The sequence below is a fragment of the Brassica napus genome, chromosome C6 (genome assembly GCF_020379485.1).
Source record: "Brassica napus cultivar Da-Ae chromosome C6, Da-Ae, whole genome shotgun sequence".
In the NCBI taxonomy this organism is placed as follows: domain Eukaryota; kingdom Viridiplantae; phylum Streptophyta; class Magnoliopsida; order Brassicales; family Brassicaceae; genus Brassica; species Brassica napus.
Window position 1 is genome coordinate 43,374,816 of NC_063449.1, and position 24,128 is coordinate 43,398,943.

The 24,128-nt window shown below is 37.4% G+C and overlaps 6 protein-coding genes across 7 annotated transcripts; 3 read left to right on the forward strand and 3 right to left on the reverse strand.

Annotated features, from left to right (window-relative positions):
• Window positions 1–707: 707 nt before the first annotated feature.
• On the reverse strand, window positions 708–3,722 carry LOC106405889 (eukaryotic translation initiation factor 2D-like). Its single transcript, XM_013846446.3, has 8 exons — window positions 3,470–3,722; window positions 3,243–3,354; window positions 2,966–3,156; window positions 2,791–2,885; window positions 2,310–2,702; window positions 1,955–2,063; window positions 1,062–1,710; window positions 708–990 (listed from the first exon to the last, which is right to left on the reverse strand). Exons 1-8 carry the CDS (start codon window positions 3,602–3,604, stop codon window positions 869–871), a joined length of 1,806 nt encoding a protein of 601 aa, XP_013701900.1. The 5' UTR covers window positions 3,605–3,722; the 3' UTR covers window positions 708–868.
• Window positions 3,723–3,925: 203 nt separating this feature from the next.
• LOC106405500 (putative F-box protein At3g17500) lies at window positions 3,926–5,294 on the forward strand. Its single transcript, XM_013846022.3, has one exon. The coding sequence runs from the start codon at window positions 3,974–3,976 to the stop codon at window positions 5,156–5,158; it is 1,185 nt and encodes a 394-aa protein (XP_013701476.1). The 5' UTR covers window positions 3,926–3,973; the 3' UTR covers window positions 5,159–5,294.
• A 231-nt stretch (window positions 5,295–5,525) lies between these two features.
• Window positions 5,526–8,050, reverse strand: LOC106405891 (SUN domain-containing protein 4-like). 2 transcript variants are annotated; one of them, XM_048761350.1, is made up of 3 exons: window positions 7,771–8,050; window positions 7,364–7,578; window positions 5,526–7,213 (listed from the first exon to the last, which is right to left on the reverse strand). In XM_048761350.1, the coding sequence occupies exons 2-3, from the start codon at window positions 7,518–7,520 to the stop codon at window positions 5,676–5,678; spliced, it is 1,695 nt and encodes a 564-aa protein (XP_048617307.1). In that variant the 5' UTR covers window positions 7,521–7,578; window positions 7,771–8,050; the 3' UTR covers window positions 5,526–5,675. The 2 variants fall into 2 exon arrangements, with proteins under 2 accessions (XP_048617307.1, XP_048617306.1); XM_048761349.1 differs by having other exon boundaries at window positions 7,355–7,578; window positions 7,771–8,048.
• Window positions 8,051–11,892: 3,842 nt separating this feature from the next.
• On the reverse strand, window positions 11,893–13,856 carry LOC106402786 (endoglucanase 9-like). The gene is made up of 5 exons (XM_048761352.1): window positions 13,639–13,856; window positions 13,060–13,563; window positions 12,830–12,979; window positions 12,654–12,765; window positions 11,893–12,587 (listed from the first exon to the last, which is right to left on the reverse strand). Exons 1-5 carry the CDS (start codon window positions 13,831–13,833, stop codon window positions 12,094–12,096), a joined length of 1,455 nt encoding a protein of 484 aa, XP_048617309.1. The 5' UTR covers window positions 13,834–13,856; the 3' UTR covers window positions 11,893–12,093.
• Window positions 13,857–14,203: 347 nt separating this feature from the next.
• On the forward strand, window positions 14,204–19,773 carry LOC106405285 (receptor-like protein 11). Its single transcript, XM_048761351.1, has one exon. It carries the CDS (start codon window positions 16,352–16,354, stop codon window positions 18,551–18,553), a length of 2,202 nt encoding a protein of 733 aa, XP_048617308.1. The 5' UTR covers window positions 14,204–16,351; the 3' UTR covers window positions 18,554–19,773.
• A 446-nt stretch (window positions 19,774–20,219) lies between these two features.
• On the forward strand, window positions 20,220–22,821 carry LOC106404859 (receptor-like protein 11). Its single transcript, XM_013845515.3, has one exon. It carries the CDS (start codon window positions 20,402–20,404, stop codon window positions 22,664–22,666), a length of 2,265 nt encoding a protein of 754 aa, XP_013700969.1. The 5' UTR covers window positions 20,220–20,401; the 3' UTR covers window positions 22,667–22,821.
• The last annotated feature ends 1,307 nt before the right edge of the window (window positions 22,822–24,128 follow it).

A 24,128-nucleotide genomic window follows, 5' to 3' on the forward strand; every position in this document is an offset into this window, starting at 1 on the left:
TGAGAGATGAAAATCTATCATTGTTCTAAAGGTTCTATGACTACTCATTTGAGGGGGAGCTTACGTAGTTGTACTCTTTTTACTTTTACTACGGTTTTCCCCATTGGGTTTTCCATGACTAGGTTTTTAATGAGGCACCACGTAATACAAGATGGATGATCAAGGGGGAGTGTTATAAATTAAGCATTGAAATGATCATCCACTTCTTTACCAAACTCAAGCACTATGATCATCCACTCCTTTACCAACTCAAGCACTATGATCATCTACTCATCAAGCATTATGATCACCCACTCATTTACCAAATTAAGCACCATCTTTGTTATTTTATGTATTGTTGTTCACTATAAATACCATCACTCATCTCACTCTTTTGTACACCATAAACAAGAACAAGAGTTTATAATCAAAACACCATTACATCTTCTTCTTCTTACTTATAATAAACCCTCTCACTTATAGTAGTGTTATTTGCTTCATACGGGTATTAAATTCTACTCTTATTTAAATTTCTCGATACTATAAATTATAAGTTATTTCATAACAGCATCAACTTATTATTTGGAACCATACAAACTAGTAATGATGACCGGTTATTTTCTCAACACAACACATGAATGTATTAAAGTATTTTCATGCTTCTCGGTAGTTAGCTTCTTTAGCAGAAATGTCATCTATTAAGTTCAGCTCATTCATGCTTCCAAGCGGACTTTTAACTGCTTGCTATTTATTCACTTCCCATTTCTCTTTTATTTTCACAAAGCTAAAAATAAAAGATTTGTTCCATAACTGAGTAAAGTAACCTCAGGGAAACTAAATAAAATTAAAAGTTTAGAACACAAAACGAAAAGTAAAACAGCAAATGAAATCATTTCCTAGTCTTATCCAGAACTTCAATGTATCTCTTTGGAACTCCGTAGTGTTCCACCATATATCTCGCCACATCTTCAATCACACCTCCCTGTATCAGAACCTCGTACCCTTTCTTACCTGTAAGACAAACACAATCTCTCACTAGTTTTATTCCCTTTCACACAAACAAATAGACAAAAGCAACATACCTGGAAGTTCGTTAACTGAAGTACTACAAGCAAACTTCTTCTGCAGCTCTGATCCAAACGAGTCAGGATCCATCAAGAACGTCTCTATCCCCGAGACCTTGGTCACTTTCTTGTTACCTTGTCTTCGCTCCGTCATTATCTGAACCGGCTTTATACCTCCTTTACGAACCACAGGTTCGCATCCTCCTCTCATCACCACCTGATGAGGCTGCATCCTCCCTATAAAAGTCGATCCAACATCCTTTTTATGAATCTCTGACGGATACGCTGATCCCTTTTTGATAGCTCCTTTGAACAATGCGTCGCACAGGATAGGATCCAGCACCACCATTGACTTGTTTGTTGGCTTCACCAGATTTTCCTTCTCGATGTATTTGAAGACGACGTCAGAGGCTTCTGAAGCTGTGTATAGCTTTCCTTTGTCTTCTCCGAGTGATGCAAATATTGCGCTGTTGTGTATGCTTGGTTTGTAGACCTCTATGATTTCAAGCATTTTGTCTGACTGAGCTTGTGCTGTGGAGCTGGCGACAGAAGACTCGGAGATTTCTGCTTTCTTTTTCTCTGGCTTGAAGGATGAGTAATCAGGGTGCCTGCGGTTAACTGAGATCAGCACAATCTCCTTCTTGTGCTTGTCTTCTTTCACAGTTATCTGTGCATATGGTTAAAACAATCAGAGTGCCAATCAATACATCAGAGTGTATGCGTATATCAGGGTTAAATGGTAAACTACCAATGAGGCAATGAGTGTTACCAACTCTTTTGAGATACATATAGCACTTTATAACTGATAAACTAGTCGGTGTTGGAAGAGAGAGTCTGTGTACACTCATACTCTATAACATCGAGTAATAAAATTACCAACAAACAAGGAGACAAGTCACAAGATAACTAACCATTCCTGCAGAAGCTTTAGATTGCAGCCACTTTGACAGTTTTTTATGGGAAGACTTCTTAATGTCTAGTGTGATCCCAGGAGGCCTACAAGGTAATACATGATTTGCCCTGCACCACCCACATAAAAAAAATTATGTAAGCTAAACATGGAAAGGAAAAAAAATGGGTTAAGGTCAGGTCTCCGCAGAGTCAAGAGTAACACAAATACGAGAACATAGCTTTAGAGTGTGATATAACAACCCCTCCCAACAAAGTAAAGGGGGAAAAGCATACATCATGACGTAATATTCCAAGCAATTACTAGAAAAAAGTTTGCTTTCAAAGAAACTCAAAGTATCTGAATGGCATTCTTACCATAAAGTGCTTCCTGGTATGGGAAGGTCCTTCTCTTTCAGTGTTGTATGCAATGCTTGCAAAAGGCATTGGTCAAGAAGGGCATCTACCTCCTCTGTGGAGAGAGGATTCTGCTTCTCAGTATTAGCTTCATTAGCAGAAACGTCATCTCCTAAGTTAACCTCATTCATGCTTCCAACTATGTCTTCTTCAGTACCATTCTTAGCATCAGTAGCTGAGGTTGAAGCTGTTTCCAAAGCAGATGCATCTTCTTCGTTTCCTGTGCTTGTCTGCTGCCCAGCTGAAGCGTCCGAAACTTCCTCACCTGAACCAGAAGCAAGGAACGCTGGATCCTCCATGACAACATCCTCCCAAAACCCAGCATTTGGAACATAATGCCCCTCCGCTGATTCCCTGTGAAACACACATTTACCATGTAAAAGACTAAGTTCCTCCAGAGAACAACAAACAGAAAAGTAAAAAAGCATCTCATGTATTGTACCAGAGGAAGTCACGGTAATAATGAGCTATCCGTAAAGCCTTCCCACGCAAGCCTGCTTTAAGACCTTCTGCACTACTCATTGTGGTAAACCCAACCTTCAAAAACACGCATAACCATCATGTAACTACCCAAACTTGAAACTTGATGTTGTCAACAAAAGTATAAAGAGACTTACAGCAATAGGTGCCGCATTCCCAGGAACTTTGACAGACCATATCTCTCCAGCTGAGAAAGAAGGAAAGCCTTCGGGAGGGATCAATATACCAGGGAACATCAAATCAGCACCGCCTAGTACATACCGCGAAACCTCACCTCCTTTCAACATAAAGGAAGGTAACATCTCAGGAGCCTCCCATAGAGCAAACACTACAGCATAACAAAGAAGAAAAAAACAAGAGAAGCGAATCATTAAGTGTCCTTGAAAGATATGAATCATACAATTATCTACAAACCTGTGGGTAAAATCTCATTCCCTCTTCCATCAATATCGAAAAACATAGGACATCCACCTTCAATACTATAGACAAGAACACGGTTCTGGAACTTTGAAACAGTTATCTCCACCTAGACAAAGACAAGAGAGTGCCGAATCAATCCATTACAAAACTCGATGCAACCTAATCAGTTGTAAGAAGAACAAAAGGCACAGTAATCTATCCACTTTAATCTCCAATCAAACCTTGGGAGGAAGGATGGCGTCGAGGAGCTCATCGGTGAGGAGAGAAAACCTATTTTGAACGGTGCGCCGGAGTTTTTTCCGATCGGCGCCGGAGAGACGCTGGTGAGACTTAGCCTCCACCGCCTTCTTGAACATTCTGCTGCGTGTCGCGAGAGAGCCGAAACCACAAACCACACCAGTACTGTCTCTCTCTCTGACCTAAACTAAACCCTTTTTCTTCTCTCTCTCGGTTTCCTTTCCACGCCTGCCACGTCACGTAAGGGTGGCAAAAAAACACAAACCGAACCTAATTAACCCAATCGAAATTAAACCGAAACCAAATCGTGTTTTCTACTTGATCCAGTTGGTTCATGTTTTACTCAATACCTAACGATTCTAAAAGGTACAAAAACCTATAAAAGCGTCTAACCCGTCTCGTCTTGTAGATTCTCCAATCTCTTAACAGAAGTTCTTCAATTTCTAAGAAACCTAGCTACCTCGCGCCTTCTTCTAATCCATTGGGTGATGATGACAAGAGAGGCATTGAGATTGCTCGATCTTCCATGGGACTTGGTACTTGAGATACTCTCTAGAGTTCCTGCTACATCCCTGGGACGATTAAGTTTTACTTGCAAGCGATGGAACGCTCTATTCAAAGATCACGAGTTCATCAAGAAGCACTTGGATAAAGCAGCAAAACAGTGTATGGTTCTCATGTCGGGTAATTCACGGAAGGTTTATTCAATGAATGTAAATCTCGATGGGATTCACGACAACTTTGTTGATCCACAAACGCTGCTTAACCTCAAAGAATTCCACAGTCCGAAACAATTCAAGATATATAATATCTTTCACTGCGACGGGCTATTGTTATGCATAACATGGGACATAAGACTCGTGGTTTGGAACCCTTGTACTGGCCAAATCAGGTGGATCCCATTCTGTGGTCGTTACAAGGATCACACGGAGTTTGCTCTTGGATACGAAAATAACAAGTCTTGCCAAACCTATAAAATCTTGAGATCCAGCTGGGATTTTTATGCCGCACAACCTCAAGATGTTGACTGTGGAATCTATGATTTTGAGTCTCATTCTTGGAAGGATCTTAATGACGTGTTTCCCAAGAACTGCAGAAGATTACTATCAAAGGCAGTGTCTTTGAAGGGGAATATTTATTGGGTTGCCAATAAAGATGATGAAGAAGATCTCTTACTTAGTTTCGATTTTTCAACAGAGAAGTTTACGTGTTTATCTATTAGTTTTTCGAGTGCCGATGGTGATTTTGTTCCTACAACTCTCTCAGTTGTTAGAGAAGAACGACTGGCGGTATTGTATAGCAGCTATTCTCATCCAACAAAGATTGAGATATGGATGACGACACATGATAAGATTGATCAGGCCAGACTTGTGTCGTGGAGCAAATTTTTATCACTGGAACTAGATGAGAATAATCCTCAGATAGATCTTTCAACTGACATAACTTTCTTTATCGACGAGGAGAAGAAAGCGGCCGTGTTATGCGATGTGGAATATTTTAATCAGAGGGATACGGACATGGTATACATTGTTGGAGAGGACAATCGGTTCATGAAAATACCCGTAGGAGCAAATAGTTCGGGTCCAGTTATTTACAATTATGTTCCAAGCTTGGTTCAAATCCAACAGGGTGGAGTAATGACACGAGAACGAAAAAGGAAAAACAGGCATTAGTGTGGTTATAAACCACCGAAAAGGATTATTCAGTGTTGAATGTTTTGGGTTGATCTTTACATTATACACATCTTCGGATATTTAATCTTTTTAAAATTCTTAATTCTGTGGACTTATCTTAAACTAATCTTTTGGTTTTGACTGTTTACAGTTTTGAATGTTTTATATTGTCTGCCAAAAAAAAAGTTCTTCTAGGATCAATAAACACCAAAGATAGATGCAAATAGTCAAACCTCCAAAATTTGTTTAAACAACTTGATTGTCTAAACATTGGTTTTTTCAGAGACAAAATCCAAAAACTATTTCAAAATCTATAAACAATCAACCTCCAAAATTTATCATACGAATTGGCATAAGAGAACCATAGTAACTCGCAAAAACCACTTGAACTGGAAATTTGAGCACAACAAAACTAATCATCATCTGAAGATGAATATTTTATTCGGTATAAAAAAGACGCAACTACCTCTTCTACAATAAAAACTAGAACAAAACCGGAAGACCAAAACTGAAAAGCTCAAAGAGACAAAACAAACATAACGAATGTAGAGCTTATCAACAACACCAGCCAAGCCAAGCTACCAGTCATCCCTGCTCGACCGATACCCTTACCAAGAAGCACAGCTACAACCGCGATAGCCCCAAACCCAACACAGATGGTGAACACAGCCACGCCTTTCTTCTCCATCCACTCCATTCTTTCCAACACTAGCTCCAACCTCTCCTTCAATTTCTCCTTCTCCTTCTCACTGTTCTCAATCTCTATCTCTACTCTACTTCGCCACTCTCTCATCTCCATTGCTTCCTCCTTAATCTTCTCTTCACTCTCCTTCATTCTATCTACCTCTAGCCACATCTTCGCCACCTCCTCCTCTCTCTTGCTCGCCTCCTGATCCATCTCCTTGAATATCTTCCCGTATCTAGAACTCATTTCGTCCAAATAACTCTCTAGCACTGACAAGCTCAAGTCCAGTGACCTTATCTTCTGCATCAATATCTTCAACACCGTGTCCCCTGGCATCCTGCTCCCTGGTTGATGATGTTTTATCTCTTCCACCAGATCTGGCAGCTTTTTTCTCTCATTCGATACTTCAACCGCACTCTCTGGTGAGGTTTCTTCTTCCTTCTCCTTTTGTTTACTCATGTCGTCATCGCTCTCCTTCTTCTCTTTTTGTTCTTCTTGAGGTCTCACTATGTTTTTGTCTTGGATAGATATCAAATCCTCTAGCATTCGTTCCACAGCGTCCACTCCATAAACTTCTAATAAACTCAAGGTGCAATAAAACTCTGAACCGTAATGGCTTAGGAAACTTAGCTTTAGATATCTCACCCACTGTGGATCACCGAGTGTAAAGTTCTGCTCGTTCTTCATGTTTAAAGCTGTGAAGTTCCCCAGATGAACCCATGCATCAGTAGGATAAACCAAGGTTCCAAGAATCTCAAAGTCCTTGAGATTAGAAGAGTAATGCTCGAAATTTGCAATCTTGATTGTGTTCACCAACGTTTCTTCTGAAAGTTCTAAGACAACGAACTTCTCTTCAGTTGAACACGGGTTCCGTAGGTACTTGTCTTTGTCCCGGCTTATGATGCTTGTAGCTCCTTTTGCTTCCTTGTTACAAGACAATACCTTAGCTCCTTTTGAAGCTGCTGCGTAGTTGTACTCTTTCCCACCAGGCTCCATCCTGTGAGTCACGCCGCTGACTTGGCTAGACAAAGATTTGTCTGTGGAATTGGATGGTCTGCTCTTGAACTCATCAAGGCCAAAGGGAACAGCACGAGAGAGATGATCAAGCTTTGAAGCATTGGTCTCTGTGTCATTCACTAGACCTGAGTCATTATTAGTCATCTCACTTTGCTTCACAGTGTCACTGTCTTTGCTTTCTGTAACATTTGCTGCAACTTTGTTATCGACGTCTACTTGCTTCGATATAGTGTGTACGTCTTTGATTCTTTCGGCTGAAGCTAAATCAAGAGTAGAATGAACTAAAGTAGAGTCTAGTGATGGTGCATCAACATGTTCAGCTGTCTTATTTGCACTAGCATCCTCTGGATCACCTGCAAATACCGACGAGTAAGATTTTAATACACATATTCATGATTGTACGTTCTCTTGAAAAGCAGATGTTACCATTAAGTTTCATAATCATCCATACTAATGGGTTTAAAGGTTAGCCAAATTAGGAGCTTAAAGGTTACCTTTCTCACCATTTCCATGGCTGATCCACAACGTGGAGAGCAAGAGAAGCCCCCATATGAGAAAAACTAGAGACAATGAAACTTTGTAGAGGCGGTTCCTTCCATTAGAAGCACTCTCAGAAGCTCTTCTTCTTCTAATCAGAAGAGCTTTCCGTGATCTTTGCATTTCACATCCAGTCAAGAATCAGATCACCAAACAAACACTTGATGAACAGTGCAGACACCTGTTATCAACGATACGTATCAGACACACACAAGTAAAGCGAGTTCTTTTAACTACAACAGCAAAACAGAGCCTTATGGTTTCAAGAAGCTAAATTGAACAGAGAAGAAGGAAGAGAAGAACGACCCATAACAAGAGAAAAGGCAATTTCAAGATCCAATTGAGCGGAAAATAGTTGGAGTAAATAAAATACCTAAAGAGAGAATCGTAGAAAAAAAACCCTTTTTCAACGCCGCCGTCTCCGATGAGAATCCGGCGATCTACCTCGTCTCTGCCACAATGTTTTAAAAGCCGTTGTGGTGTAAAAAGGAAAGGAGAAGAGTCAAACAAAAGATTTTCAAACTGTAGAGTCGACAAGCACACTGATCCGCGAAGACAATGGACAGAACAGAAGAGAGATTTAGAGATAGGTTTTATAGAAAAGAATTTGGGAACAATGTATCTAAGATGATTGTTAGCGGTCCACAGTTTTTTTTTTTGAATCTTGCAATTAATTTATTTCTTTACTTTAAGGTTTTCCTTAATATACCTTACCTTCTAATCAAAATTATGTGCTTAGCTGTATACAGTTTTTTTTTTAATATCATTTAAAAAACAACTTTATCTGTACGCTTTCTCAGCTGAATATTTTTCAAAAAAAAATTCTATAGATCCCCCCATGCATGAATATTTGAATATTTGATTTTCATTGCTTGAAATGACTGTTTTTATTTTTATTTCATTCTTGGATCTAACTTAGCTTTGAATTAAACATATACTATTGGCCTTGATTTTCATTACTATTAGACTATATACACCTCGACAAACCAAATTACTATATCCAATATTCCGGTTCACTTCACTTTCTTCCTTACCAAGAAAAGCAATCATGTGCCTTGCGAAAACTCTATTAAGCTTAGACCATTTTTCTCAAATCACTATTATCATAGGGAATTAAGAATGTAGGTTAAATTTTTAAACTGTGTCTAAGTCATTTTTTGTCGTCTATATATGTAGTTTGAATATGGTTTAGGTTATTCACTATTTTTTGCTTTTCTTTTCTGGTCGCACCACCATTATTTCAATTCAAACTATTGAAAAAAACAAATTAAAAGAAAAAAAACTCTTTATGAATATGGCATCTCAACGTGTGGTTCAAGTGCAAACGATGTCGGTGTTGAAATGTTATTTCGTTTGTGTGTTAGTATTACATACAAATTTTCAATTATTCTTTTTAATCGATCTTATGCAAATTGGTGTGTGTTGGTTACATAAAATAAATTGTTCTTTTAAAAAAATCGTGTGTCTTCCAGATTCAAATCAGCAAGAAAGGATTTACGATTTACTTTCAAAAACAGTGTTATTGCTACACTGTACATAACCAATAAAAATAGTATAAAAATGCTTGGTCCACTAAATTTTGAAATGAATAGAAAATTAGGAAACAAATGAAAACGGTAGAGAAGGAGAATGACGGTCGGAATCACGGAGATGGGCCCCACGAGGCTGACTAATGATTGAGTAACTACGTGACATTAACAGATCCAGCTTGGATTGTTCCCTTCTTTTACGACACCTGGCGGATTCCGCTGCGTCGACCTCACCTTGGCCGACCTCACACAGTCACACTAGTCTTTTTATAATTTTTTTATTTTCCAGTTATAATATTGTACTAGATTAAGATCCGCGCGGAATAAACATTATATATATAAATTATTTTATGTATTATATGTTCTTACATATTATGAAATAATAAATATATATTAAATAATTAAAAGTTAGTAACTATTACATATATAATTAAATTGGTGCGAACGTATAAATCAATTTATTAATCCAAACAATTTTTTTAAAAAATTTGATAGGATATGTAATTAAATTTAAATGATATTAACATACATAGTATATTTTTAATATTAATGTCTATTAAATGATGCTTTCTACTCATATGTTTTTTTGATCATGTGTATCTTTAATAGCAAAAACTTTAAATTACTGATAACAAAATTTTCATTGTGGGATTAATAATTTTAGTAATTGATAATTAAAAAAAATTATCAATGTTAGTTCAAAACTTTTATCAAAAAAATTATTCAAAGTAAATTTTGAAACTAAAATATTTATTTATTCAATATGTTTATAGTTTAATTTAGAATGATATATATGCATATATATATTAAATCTTAATGATTAATTAAATTAGACTTTTACTTATATGATTTTGTAATCATTTGTATTTTGTCATAACAAAAATTTTAAGCCATGGATCGCAAAATTTGAATGTAAGACTTTTAACAGTTTTAGTAATTTATAGTCATTTTTTAAAATTGAAAATATACCATATACAGAAAAATTTAAATTTTTATAATATGGTTATTGTGATTTTTTAAAAATTATTTTAACAGTTTAAAATTAAACAAATTAGATAGAAGATACATTCTTTTTTTATCAGATCTTTATTATTCAAAATCATTAATTGTCATATATACTTTACTCACATTAGGCAATTCCGTAATCTTTATTTAAAAAAATAATAAATAACATTAATAATGAATTTATGGTTAGTTTAATAAAAAGCTTATTATATAATTAGATGGACCAACATATTTCTCTAATAATTCTAAGAATCATCTTAGTGATGACACGTGACTACAAAAAGAAGTTGTAATGTTTCACAAATAATATATAGGGGATAGATATTTAAAAAATGAAGTCTTTTTCAAAACATCAGTCTTTTTCAAAACAAAAAAATCCCAAAACTAATTTCAATAATGTAGAAGTCAATACTAATTTCATGTAGCTAAGCTACACGTCGTGCTAATTTTGAGGCATTGGCTATTGACGCTTAGATTTAATGTATATAAACTAGATTTTGACCCGCGCTTCGAAAGCGCGGGTTTTTTGGCTAATAAAAATATTTGATATGAATTAGTGGAAGTACAGATTTTTCGTTTAATTAAAATGGATATGAATTAGTGTTTTGATTTGATGTATATTATTATGCACACTCTTATGTTACAACATCATCTTTATATTTTATATAAATTTTATAAGAGTTACATATGTTGAACTGGTGAGACATAAGATTTGTTTTGCAGATTTTGGGTTAATTTAGTTATATGATTATTTTTAGGTTTTTAATAGTTTTAGCAATGTTTTTGTACCTGATCCAAACCCACGGTCGAATTGATAATTTTGGTGACGTATATAATCTGATTTGTGATTCTTTAATAGTATGAATTTGTAGGTTTTTAATAGTTTTAGCAATGTTTTTGTACCCGGTCCAAACCCGCGGTCTAATTAATAAATCCGGTAATCCATATATAATCCGATCTGGATTAAGTTAAAACTCAATATGTAAAAACTTGATAAAACTTGGTAAAAACTCATCATTAACCCGCCATATCATACTGATTGATCCAATAAAATATTATATAAATCTTATGACATTTTTAAAAATGTTGATTTAAACTTTTTGCGTACTTTTTAATAGTACTTAAAATTGAATATATCGAATGACACTAAGATTTTTTAAAAATTACATTATAAAAAATTCTCAAAAAAATTACATGATAAGATGGAAAGGGACCCATTTCCAAATTCATAGTGTATCCCTCTATTATAAATGTGGTTCTTATATTCAGTTTCAATAGTATTGAGAAAAAAATGAGTTTATTTAAAGTATTTTATAGTTACAGAAAAATAATAATATAATTAATGAGTAGGTGCAATATTTTTGTAAGTAACTTTTTAGGATGATCATATTTTAATAATATAGATAATAAAAAGAAATTTGTGTGATATAATATTGTTCAAGAAAATATATCATAAAAATATGTTGAAGCGTTTAAGAAAATACTTAATGAATCATGCATATATTGAAATACATATTTATTCATATGATAGGGTGCCATCATAAGTGAACAACGTCCAGTTGTTTCAAATACGGTCAATAATTATTCTATGCTTTTTGTTCATGTGGTTGTTCTATGGGTTTTCCAAAGATTATGAGTAATAAGGTTAACATATTTTTTTGTTTATATGTGGGTGATGAATTATGATAGGTTATTAATTTGAAACTTAATTATGATATAGTTATAACATAAAAGAGAGTTGTTGTCGATCTAGGTTAATAAGGGACCCACTATATATGTGACTAAAATCTATCTATTGAAAAAAAGATTCTAATGTAACAAATTATATATTTTTGATTTAGTTAAAACAATATAAAAAACATATTAAATTTTTAATGAAAAAGTCCAAACAACTTTTATAAGTAGATTTATCAAGACTGCTTCCCTTTTAATAGAATAGATATAAATATACTCCAAACCAATAATCACAAGACCACGAGTAGAATTTCTTCCTGGCCCATTAATATATCATATTTGGGTCTTAGCCCATTAAGAGTTTTTCATTTTAAATTACTTGTCCCTTGCAGAGTTTCACGTTAGGCTTGTGCCAACGGATCTAACTAACCATTTTCCCCAAACAAAGGAACTACACATCGGAGAAAGTGACGTGGCGGATTCGATTTTCAAGCCGATCTACCGGCGGCGAAGTACGCCAACGGCCCAACGAACGCCGCGTTGATGTAAGTCGCCGGCTCCGAGTGACTATAATCATCCCTCTGATCCGGATACCCGTCGCTCTGATTCGGCCCTCCAACGATCGCTCCCGTGAGAACGTTAGGGTTAGGGTTCTGACTGTAGAACGATTGAAACCCGCCGTTGCATCCCAAAGGTTTCGAGAGAAGCGCGTGCGAAGGGAGAGACGACGCTCTGTGGTGGATCCTCTTGGGGAAGCTGCGTCCGAATCCGACCATGTACGACATCTTGATCGGATTCTCTCCGAGTATGTAATCGACCTGTTGCTTCGATACGCTGATCAACGCGTCGGGGACGATGACGGAGTTTCCGCAGGTGAATGTGTGTTTTGTGGATTTCATGTATTTGGCGTAGGTTGTGAGGAGGAATGTGATGGCTGTTACGTATTGGAGATTGCTCTGAGGTAGCTTGTACATTAGTCCCCCTGTTGATAACGTTTTAGAGAGTTAGATTGATTAGGATTAGTGATTATGACTTAGCTTTGCTTTACCTTGAGTGTATTGAGTAGAGGAGGAGGGAGAGTTTGGGAGGATCTTGCACATGAAATTCTCAGCTGCTTGTTTGTACTGTTCAAAGTTGCTGTCTTTGTTCAGCAATGCTCTCTGCCAAGAAAAGTAATTGTGAGTTGATGAGGCTAATAGTGAGAATTTGAACAGTTAGGCGCACCCGTGAAAGGAGAACATAGGCGCCAGCGTATTTGTTGTCCCAGCTGAAGATGTCAGGCTGATCTCCACCTCCTAGAGATTTTATTAAGTTTTCGTAGTACGGGTTGTTGGTTGCTCTCAGTAGCCAGGCCGCACCCCACATCAGCTCGTCCTGTCATCATAAATTTCACAGTTTAGTATGAGGATCCAATGTAGCAAGTAAAGGAGTTTGAGGGGATAAGAGAAGCAGACCTTGTAACCAGAGTAAGAGCAGTAGAAAGGACAGACAGATGAAGAGAGGGAATCACTGTAAGCGCCTCTGTACTGAATGGCGAACTGCATCACGTTCTTAGCTGTCGCCAGAAGCAAACGCGAGTACTTAGGATCGGCTTTCCTGAAAACCATAGAAGCTGCGGCCAGAGCTGCTGCGGTTTCAGCTGCTACGTCAGAGCCAGGGTTGGAAGAGGAAACAGAGTAGACTGTACGAGGCGTGTCCATGTCCTCAGGCCGTTCCCAGCATTTGTGATCAACGTTAGGATCTCCTACCCCGACATAGAGCTTCCCCGGAGTGGCTCTAGCACATTTCAGGAGATAATCTGTTCCCCAACGGATGCTCTCACGTGCGTTTTTGAGCTCAGGACCCATCCGCTTACCGTACTCAAGCGTGCTCCATGAAAGCATGGTGGTTGTAAACGCCATTGGGAAATTGAACTTGATGTTGTCTCCCGCGTCGTAATACCCACCAGTTAAGTCCACCTGCAATATTCACATAGCTTAGTTATCAATTGTTACTGACAATGCTATAACATGTATAACGGTTTTAGGGTGTACATGAGCGGTTGAACCATCAGATAGGCCGGAGCTAGCCCTCCATGAGACTTGTTGGTCTCTAGGGAGGCGACCAGATCGCTGACCTTGGAAGAAGAGCAATGACTTGGAGAGAGCTTCTCTGTAATTTGGATTAGCTTCAACATTTCTCGTGAGAAGAGGCGAGGAAAGGAGAACTAAGAAGAACAGAGAAGTCATTGTCCAGAGACGGAGAAGTTGATTACTTTATGAGTTTTGAGGTACGAATCTATGATGTGAAGGTCCACATATTTATATACAGGGAAAGTGTGAGAGAGAGGGATTTGATCCGGCGCTGATGGAAGCGATGAATACGGCTTTTTGGGAGAAAGTGGCCTTAATTAACCTTAATTTCTCCAATCTAACATCTTTTTCTGGTTAAATGCTTAATTTATCCGACCGAATCCCCTTTTTCTTTAACTGTCTCTACTGATTACATTTTGTTTATCCATTTAAATTCCTCTTTTTATGTCCGTTGAATCTTTTCATGAAGTGTTGAAAAATAGAGAATTTTATGACAGAAAATGGAATAAAACTAGGTTTGCCATTAGTATGAATTAAGAATGTCTTAGTGGTCTCCTGTTTCCGAAGAAGTAGTAGTATTTGTTTAAAACCTGGTACATGAATGACGGAAATATAAACGCACGTTACGACTTTGCGTCTGCCTAAACGTAAACTGTGATGGTCAAAAGCCAAATTCAAAAGTAGAATTGTTTTATAAGACGTACGATGTGAAATTTAGAGAGATTTGTGATATGAGAGGAGCAAGTGGGTCAGTGGTCGCACCACCTCTGCTGCCATCTCACCAAGCGGGGTTCGAACCCTGCAACTGCCTCTATTAAGAGGAACTACTAGGCCATTGTGCCACATAGAAAAAAAAAAAAAAAGAGAGATTTGTGATATAAATATAATGCATTCCTAATCTGCTTGAAATATTTTTTTTTTTGAATTATTAAAGAGGTTTTAGACCATATGGATCATATAAAAGCGAAATCCAAACCATATAATAATTCAACTTTCCTTTGGAATGAAGATTCTCCTCAAAAATTCAAACCATATATATCAAGCAGTTTAGAAAAACAGATGGAAGTCACAGTGTATGTTCATATGTTGATTTTAGGGTAGGTAATTTATACTATTTTCTGAAGTTGTCTTATTTTTCTATAATGAAATTATAACAGATATATCAAGCAGTTTAGAAAAATAAAACAACTTCAGAAAATATATGGAAGTCTTACTTCATTTATGAAATAAAAAGTATTTTAGATACACATTACTTATTGGGAAAATATTACATCAATATATTTATTTTGATGCTTACTTACGTCTTAATAATCATATCGTTAGTTTGATTTCCTGTGCCGTTAAAAATGAGGATACTTGGATATTAGGGAGATATTATGTTCATATGTTGCTTTTAGGGTATAGTTAGGTAGTTTATAGTTAAATTAGGTTAGAGCTTAAAGGGAGGAGACAAAATTAAGATAAGAAGGAAGCGTGAATGGCGCCAAGATAACGGCGCCGAGTCTTGGGACTTAATCAAAAGAATGTTTAGTGTAATGGAGACGAAATTGATACCTTAAGTTCCTCTTTTTATGCATGTTAATTAATTTATTCATCGACCTTCCCTCTTTTTTCCTGGGAGTGTTTGTGTAATAACAAAAGCGAATAAAAAGGGGACAAGGTGTCTGCTCGATGTTGTTACAATGATTATTGTTATGGGGATATATGATCTCTTTACCACGGTTTATGCAGAGACGCGTGATGAAAGAGTAATGTGTTATTAGTAATTGTAATCATTCGTTGTCACTAATAGGATTCGAATTCTATATTGTTATACTTATACATTTTCCTCACGTAAAAGATAAAGGGGTTGCATGAGACTAATGGAAGATGAGATTTTGAAACTAAGCAACAACTTTTTTCCCTCACACATACTCAATCTTCCCCCTATGGCCCTACGTACCCAGTGATACAACACGGAGATTTTTCATTGGTTTTCTAACACCCATGATTTTATACTTGCTCAAAGGTGTTACCTTCTTCCCAAGACAAATTATAAAGTTTATACGATAAGCAAAGATAAATTAATTTTGTAGTTATTTTTTTGTAATCTGTCTGTGCTTATTGATTTCCGTTAGAAAAATAGAATGTGATGCCTACTGGGTAGTTCATAATAATGGGTTTTCAAAAGTCAAATCAACAAAGAATCAGTTTGGAAACCAACAACGCGTAGTCTCGTCTCTTGCTTGACTCGTGAGACAAATTACCATACGATTTTCAGATGGACATAGTGTATGGATTTGTGAAGAACAAATTGGATAAATAAATGGTAGAAAGAATGCAAAGTTTGTGATTCTTTATTGATTTGACTCTTGATGGTGCATTTGTTTTTGAGTTTCTCTTTGAATGGTTTACATAAAACACAAACCGGTTGTTTAAAGGACTGAAGGAAAACTGAAGTTGATCGTTTTGTTAATAATGGTTTTGTGTGGAAGTTTTTGAGGTCGGTCAATTACCTCATTTCATTGACAAGAGGGAGCTGAAGACTTCGAGAAGTCAATCGAATCCACTGAAGAGTTGACGTAAGACTTTCTAAGTACATTCCCACTAAGGAGTATCTTCTTAAGAGAGCGAGTGGAGGAGCATACAACATAACACATTACTTACAACAGAAACTCAGAAACAAAGAGATACGATGATGGTTCGAAGCCACTGTTATTGCTTTATTACCATCTTTTTCACCCTCCTATTTCACACTCTTGCTTCTCCTCCGCACCACTTTTGCAAGCAGAACCAGAGGGATGCTCTTTTGGAATTCATAGCCGAGTTTCCAACTGGTGAGAGTTACACATGGAATAAGAGCAGTGATTGCTGTTTTTGGGAAGGTGTCACATGCAATCATAGATCTGGACAGGTGATATCACTCGACCTTTCTTACACTCTTCTCAACAGCTCTTTAAAAACTAATAATAGTCTCTTTAGACTCCGATCTCTTCGTCACCTAAACCTCATGGATTGTAATCTTCGAGGAGAGATTCCTTCTTCGCTAGGAAACCTTTCTCGTCTCGTCGAACTTGATCTTTGGGATAATCATTTGGTAGGTGAAGTTCCAGTTTCCGTAGGAAATTTAAACGAGCTAAGGGTCTTGTCCCTTGGTGGCAACAAGTTAAGTGGCAATTTTCCTATTATTTTCGCCAATTTAACGAAGCTTTCCTTTTTGGGCCTCAACTTTAATAACTTCACATCCACGCTTCCAGTAAACATGAGTGAATTCATCAATTTGGAGTATTTCAATATCAATGAAAACTCATTTTTTGGACCTTTTCCTAAGTCCTTGTTCTTGAATCCTTTGTTAGAGTCTGTTGATTTGGGACGAAATCAGTTCACAGGACCTTTTGAATTTCCAAATACATCTTCACTATCATCTAAGCTTCAGTTTCTAAACCTTGCCAATAATAGATTCGATGGCCCAATCCCGGAATCCATATCAAAATTTCTGCACCTCAGCCAAATATATCTTAACCACAATAATTTCAGTGGGTCAATCCCTAGATCTCTATCAAAGTTAGCCAACCTCACAGATTTGCATCTTTCCAACAACATGTTGAAAGGTCGAGTACCAGGTTTCTTATGGAGATTGATAGCTGTGACACTTTCTCACAATTATTTCAGCAGTTTTGCAAACTCTTCGAAAGACCCACTTATTCAAATGTTGGATTTGAGTTCAAATTCATTCCAAGGACCATTCCCCCATTGGATATGCAAGCTCAAAAAGCTAAGCTTATTAGATTTGTCTAACAATCTCTTCAATGGGTCGATTCCCCCGTGCTTAAGGAATTCTACTGTTTCTCTTATAGACCTTATTCTTCGTAACAACAGTTTCAGTGGAATTATTCCAGATATATTTGCCGATGCTACCGAGTTACAATCACTCGATGTTAGTCGCAACCATCTAGAGGGAAGTTTTCCAAAGTCCTTGATCATTTGCAAAGCCTTGCAAATTGTGAATGTGGAAAACAACAAAATCAAAGACGAGTTTCCGTTTTGGTTGGGATCTTTGCCATCACTAAATGTTCTCATCCTCAGATCAAACGAGTTCTATGGGCCGTTGTATCATCCCCACATGTCCATTGGGTTTCAGAGTTTAAAGGTTATTGATGTTTCGCACAACGAATTCACTGGAACTCTCCCATCTCACTATTTTTCCAACTGGCGTGAAATGACCACATCAAGCGAAGAAATAGACCAGTACTATTTTGCCAGCATTGGTTATACAACACCTTGGAACACTTATCATACTATTTATTATGAATCTGTTTATCACTCGATGGAAATGGTGAATAAAGGAGTTGACATGAATTTTGAGCGGATCCTAAAAAACTTCAGAGCCATTAATTTTTCTGGAAATAGAATTTCTGGTGAAATTCCTGAATCCATTAGCTGCTTAAAGGAACTACGACTTCTCAATTTGTCAAACAACAAATTCAGAAATGATATCCCACGATGCATGTCAAATTTGAAAAATCTTGAGACATTGGACCTCTCCAGTAATAAGCTGTCAGGTCAAATCCCTCAAGATCTTGGTAACCTCTCATTTCTATCATACATGAACTTCTCCCATAACTTTCTCGAAGGGCCAGTTCCACGAGGCACACAATTCCAAAGGCAAAAATGCTCTTCGTTCCTGGACAATCCTGGACTCTACGGCCTCGAAGAAATCTGTCAAGAAAGCCATGTCCCCAGTAGTCCTACATCACATCAATCTGAGGAATTGTCAGAGGCAGAGGAACAAGTGTTCAGCTGGATTGCAGCTGCAATAGCCTATGGACCTGGTTTATTCTGTGGATTGGTGACGGGACATATCCTTACTTCACACAATCAAGAATGGTTCACATAAAAGTTTGGCCCAAGAAAACTCAAAGTCACCCCAACCGTTCGTTAAGCCCATCAGTTGCAATAATCTAATAAGCATTTCTAAGGCATATATATACTGTCCAATGTTTTATTTGTATGTGTGCTGAAATTTGTAGGTGTGGCCTCCAAAAGAGTTGTTTGTGTTTGTTTGTAATTTTCTATTTAATGTTTGTAACACTATTTAGTGATATTCAAAATATGTATCTTTTGAAAATGTAATACGGGAACTTCCTCTGGGGTCATATCTTAAATTTGCGGTAGCCTAGTGAAAAGTCTTCCCTTCTCTTATACACAGATATCACCCATCCACTCGTGTTTCACTTGTATTAAACCGTAATGGTTTATATGTATAATTAGTAGTGCGGGGCTTTCATTTCCAATCTCACAAAAGAGTGCTATAAAATACAGATCCTCTGATTCTGACAGGAGTTTTGAAGGAGCAATTTTCCGCCACTGATACAAATAGTGATGATACACATTAACTTCTAGGGTCGCTCACGTCAACTTACCGACATATAAGTTCGTGACATTTTGTAAATACAATGGAGAGTTGCCGACAATAAAAAAAATATAAAGCAAACTTTGTATTTATGAAATGACGCAATATTGTGGGTATATAAATATATCTACTAAGGTGTCAGGCAGACGCGTGATGAAAGAATAAATGTGTTACAACTTAGCAACTGTGATCATTTGATGTCACTAATAGAACTCGAATATCGTATTATTATACATTTTCCCCGTAAAAGGTAAAGGGTTTGCATGAGACAATAATGGAGGTGTTCTAGTAGACTCCAATAATATGTTTATTTGATTTCGTTTTTATTATTCATATAGCCAACGATAAAATCATCGACAGAGGGAGGAGACTTAGAGTGCAACTGGAATATATTTTTTAGAATATTCTTTTTTAATATTTAATTTTGTGCATTCCAAAAATTGTCTCCAATTACAACTAAAAATAGAACGAGTATTTCATTTCATTTCATCAATTTTTTGACGACAAATGAATAGTAAAAAACTTATACTATGATCAAAACCAATTCGGGAATCCAAATTAGAATCGAAGTGCCAACATAGCATACAACCGAAGGAAAATTTCGAACACTTCATGCAAGTTTATCCGCGATTGTGTTTTTTGCCATTTTATAATATTTCATATTATTGCAAACAAAATTAACTTTCATTTGAAAAATTATTATAAATTAAATTTTTTTTGAAATAAGTGAAATGCCATTAAATTCCAGAAATAATAATTTATACCCAGAGGAATGGCCGGCGTTTGAGAGTTACCTGCACGACATAAAGCTACTGAAGACATATTTTACTAGCTCAACGATCATTCATGTACCCCGGACAGAAAATCAAAAGGCAGATAGTCTAGCACGATGTGTCAGAAAACAATCGTCTTTCGTCGTTCACATGGATTGCGGAGTTACCAGTTTGGTTCGCAGAATCTATATGAGTCTGTTTGTCGATGACAAAAAAAAAATAATAATAATTTATACCATTTTATATATTCTTTTTATTCGTCACGGGCTACACCCTTAAAAAGTCAAACTCAAACCGACAAGTTGACGCAAGACTTGCCAAGTGACAGACCCACTAGAGACTAGAGTTTCTCATGCAATCCTTCTTCTTACAAAGAACCAAAAACTTTGATTAAAAAAACGAAGAAAAAAAAGATGAAGACTTGGCCAATCAATGTCGACTTGACGCAAGACTAACCAAGTCACTAGGTTATAACTTCCTTCTTAAAGAGAATTAGAGAACCAGTGAAGCATACAACAGCATAACTCATTACTTTTACAACACAAACTAAAAAAGAGAGATGATGATTCGAAACCACTGTTATTGCTTTCCTAGCATTATTACCATCTTTGTCTCTATTTTAATCCACAGTCTTGCCTCTCCTACGCTCCACTTTTGCCGCCACGACCAGAGGGATGCTCTTTTGGAATTCATTCACGAGTTTCCTACTGATAAGTCTTTTCCAAGTTCTTGGAACAAAAGCAGCGATTGTTGTTTTTGGGAGGGAGTCGAGTGCCATAATAAATCTGGCCAGGTTATATCACTCGACCTTTCTTATAAATATCTTAACGGCTCTATAAAACCAAACAGTAGCCTCTTCAAACTCCAATATCTTCGTGATTTAAGCCTTAATTATTGCAATCTCCAAGGAAAGATTCCTTCTTCACTAGGAAATCTTTCTCGTCTGGAGACTCTTGGACTCAGTATCAATCACCTGGTAGGCGAAGTTCCAGCTTCCATCGGACACCTAACCGAACTGAGAATCGTGTCCCTTGGGAAAAACAGCTTAAGTGGCAGGTTTTCTAGTTTATTCGCCAATTTAACGAAGCTTACCCATATTTTCCTCCACTCTAATAACTTCACATCCACGCTTCCATCCGACATGAGTGGACTGTACCGTTTGGAGTGGTTCGATATCAGTGAAAACTCATTTTCCGGGCCTTTCCCTAAATCCTTGTTCACCATTTCCTCCTTACTTATAGTTTATTTAGGAAGAAACCAATTCACGGGACCTATAGATTTCGAGAACACATCTTCCCCATTGGTCAACCTAGGTGATCTTGTCCTTGCTAGTAACAAATTCGACGGCCCAATCCCAGAATCCATAACTAAATTTCTCAACCTTGAAAACCTAGATCTTTCCCAAAACAGTTTCAGTGGACCAATCCCTAGATTTATATCAAATTTAACCAAACTCGGTCATCTTAATTTTGCGAAAAACAAGTTGGAAGGTGAAGTACCAGCTTGCTTGTGGAATCGGCGGCCGTCGACAGTGGTGCTTTCTCACAACTATTTCAGCAGTTTTGAAAACGTTTCACAAGAAACAGAAACTGATCATATGGATCGGTTGGATCTGAATTCGAATTCATTCCGAGGACCATTTCCCCACTGGCTCTGCAAGTTTTCCCGGTTAGAGTATTTAGATTTGTCCAACAACCTCTTCAGCGGCTCCATCCCTCCATGTTTAAAAAACTTCACTGCTACTCTTATAGAGTTAACTCTTGGGAACAACAACTTCAGTGGAACTCTTCCAGATATATTTGCTGGTGCTACCAGGTTAGAATCACTCGACGTTAGTGCCAACCTTCTAGAAGGAAACTTCCCAAAGTCCTTGATCCACTGCAAAGCTCTTCAACATGTGAATGTGGGAAGCAACAGATTCAAGGACAAATTTCCACATTGGCTGGGATCTTTGCCGTCATTACATGTTCTCAGCCTCCGATTCAACAAGTTCTTCGGGCCGTTGTATCGTCATCATCATCGCCATATGTCCTCTGGGTTTAAGAGTTTAAGAGTCGTCGATATTTCACATAATAACTTCACTGGAGCTCTCCCACCCGGCTATTTTTCCAGCTGGCATGGAATGACGAAAATGAGGGAAGAAGATGACGTCCCGTACATGGAACCAACTTCTATTATTTATCCTTCTTTTCCTCATAATTATGAGTCTGTGGAAATGGTGATCAAAGGAGTAGAGATGAGCTTTGAGCGGATCCGACAAGACTTCCGAGCCATTGATTTTTCTGAAAACAGAATCCACGGCAAAATCCCCGAATCTTTGTGCTCTTTGAAGGAACTGCGTATTCTCAACTTGTCAGGTAACGCCTTCACAGGCGTGATCCCACGATCCTTGGCAAAGCTAACAAAGCTCGAGACGTTAGACCTGTCATGTAATAAGTTATCAGGTGAAATCCCTCAAGATCTTGGTAAACTCTCCTTTCTATCGTACATGAACTTCTCCCATAACCATCTCCAAGGTTCAGTGCCACGAGGCACACAGTTTCAAAGCCAGAACTGTTCTTCATTCATGGACAACCCTGAACTCTTGGGTCTCGAAGATATCTGCAGAAAACCCAATGTGCTGGGTCCTACGTCACATCAACCAGAGGAAGTGTCGGAGTCGGAAGAACCGATGTTCAACTGGGTAGCAGCTGCTATAGCCTACGGACCAGGTGTGTTCTGCGGATTTGTGATCGGATATTATATCTTTACTTCAGGCTATCATGAGTGGTTCGCAGAAAGGTTTGGTCGAAGAAAAATCAGAGTCACCAGAAGGGATCATTAATCTCATCTCTTGCAGTCGCTCTATGAATCTGTGAAGCAAAGGTGTTTTATCCAAAAAGACTTGTTTGTTTTATTAATCTCTGAAGCAATGTTCTGTTTAATGTTTTTGTAATAGGTCTTTTAGTTGTATTTGAATATATACTTTCATTTGCAGTTCTCACAAGAGTGTCACAGGTCTACAGATCTTCTGATATACATTAAATTTTAGGGTCACAGGTCCAATATGTAAATGAGATCTTAGCCACAACAATTTCACTGGATCAATCCCTAGATCTATATCAAAGTTAGTCAACCTCACGGATTTACAGCTTTCAAACAACAACTTGAAAGGTGAAGTACCAGGTTCGTTTGGGGATTGAGTAACTTGACTCTTTCTCACAATTCTTTCGAAACTTTTGGGAACTCTTCAAAATAAACAATGATTATGAGTTTGGATCTGAGTTCGAATTCATTCCAAGGACCATTTCCCCATCGGCTCGATTCCTCGATGTTTTTGAGAAATTTTGTTGTTTTTATTGAAGTCTTGGTGTTGAAGTAACAACAGTTTCAGCGGAGTTATTCCAGATATGTATTTGCAAATGCTTCCAAGTTACTATCGTTAGACTTTAGTCACAACCAGCTGGAGGAACTCTCCCACCTCACTATTTTTCCAAATGGAATGAAACAAACAAGTCATCAGGAGGATATGGATACATGAAAAATGCCTTGAATGATTCTACGATCTATCGTAATTCAATGGAAATGGTGAATAAAGGAGTAGAGACCAGGTTTGAGGGAATCCGAGAAGACTTTAGAGCCATCGATTTCTCTGGAAACAGATTTTATGGCAAAATCCCTGAATTTATTGGCTTCTTGAAGGAATTGCATCTTCTCAACTTGTCAAACAACGCATTCACAAGTGACATCCCACAATCTTTGGAAAATCTGACTAATCTCGAGACGTTGGACCTCTCGAGTAATAAGCTTTCAGGTCAAATCCCTCAAGATCTTGGTAAGCTCTCGTTTCTGTCATACATGAACTTCTCCCACAACCTTCTCCAAGGACCAGTGCCACGGGGCACGCAATTCCAAAGGCAAAAATGTTCTTCATTCTCGGACAACCCTGGACTCTACGGTCTCGAAGAAATCTGTGGAGAACCCCATTATCCGAATCCTACATCACAAGCAAACGAGGAATTGTCAGAGTCGGAAGAACCAGTGTTCAACTGGATAGCTGCTGCAATAGCCTACGGACCTGGCGTATTCTTTGGTTTGGTGATCGGTTACATATTCACTTCACATAATCATGAGTGGTTTCACTGAAACGTTTGGTCGAAGAAAACTCTGAGTCACAGTTACTGCTTGTTTGATTCTCATCTCTTGTACTCTCTCTAGTAAGCATTTGTGAAGCTTATGTTGTCCAAAGTCTTGTTTGTATTTGTACTGAATTTGCCATATGTTCTTCAAAAGACTTTTGTGTTTTT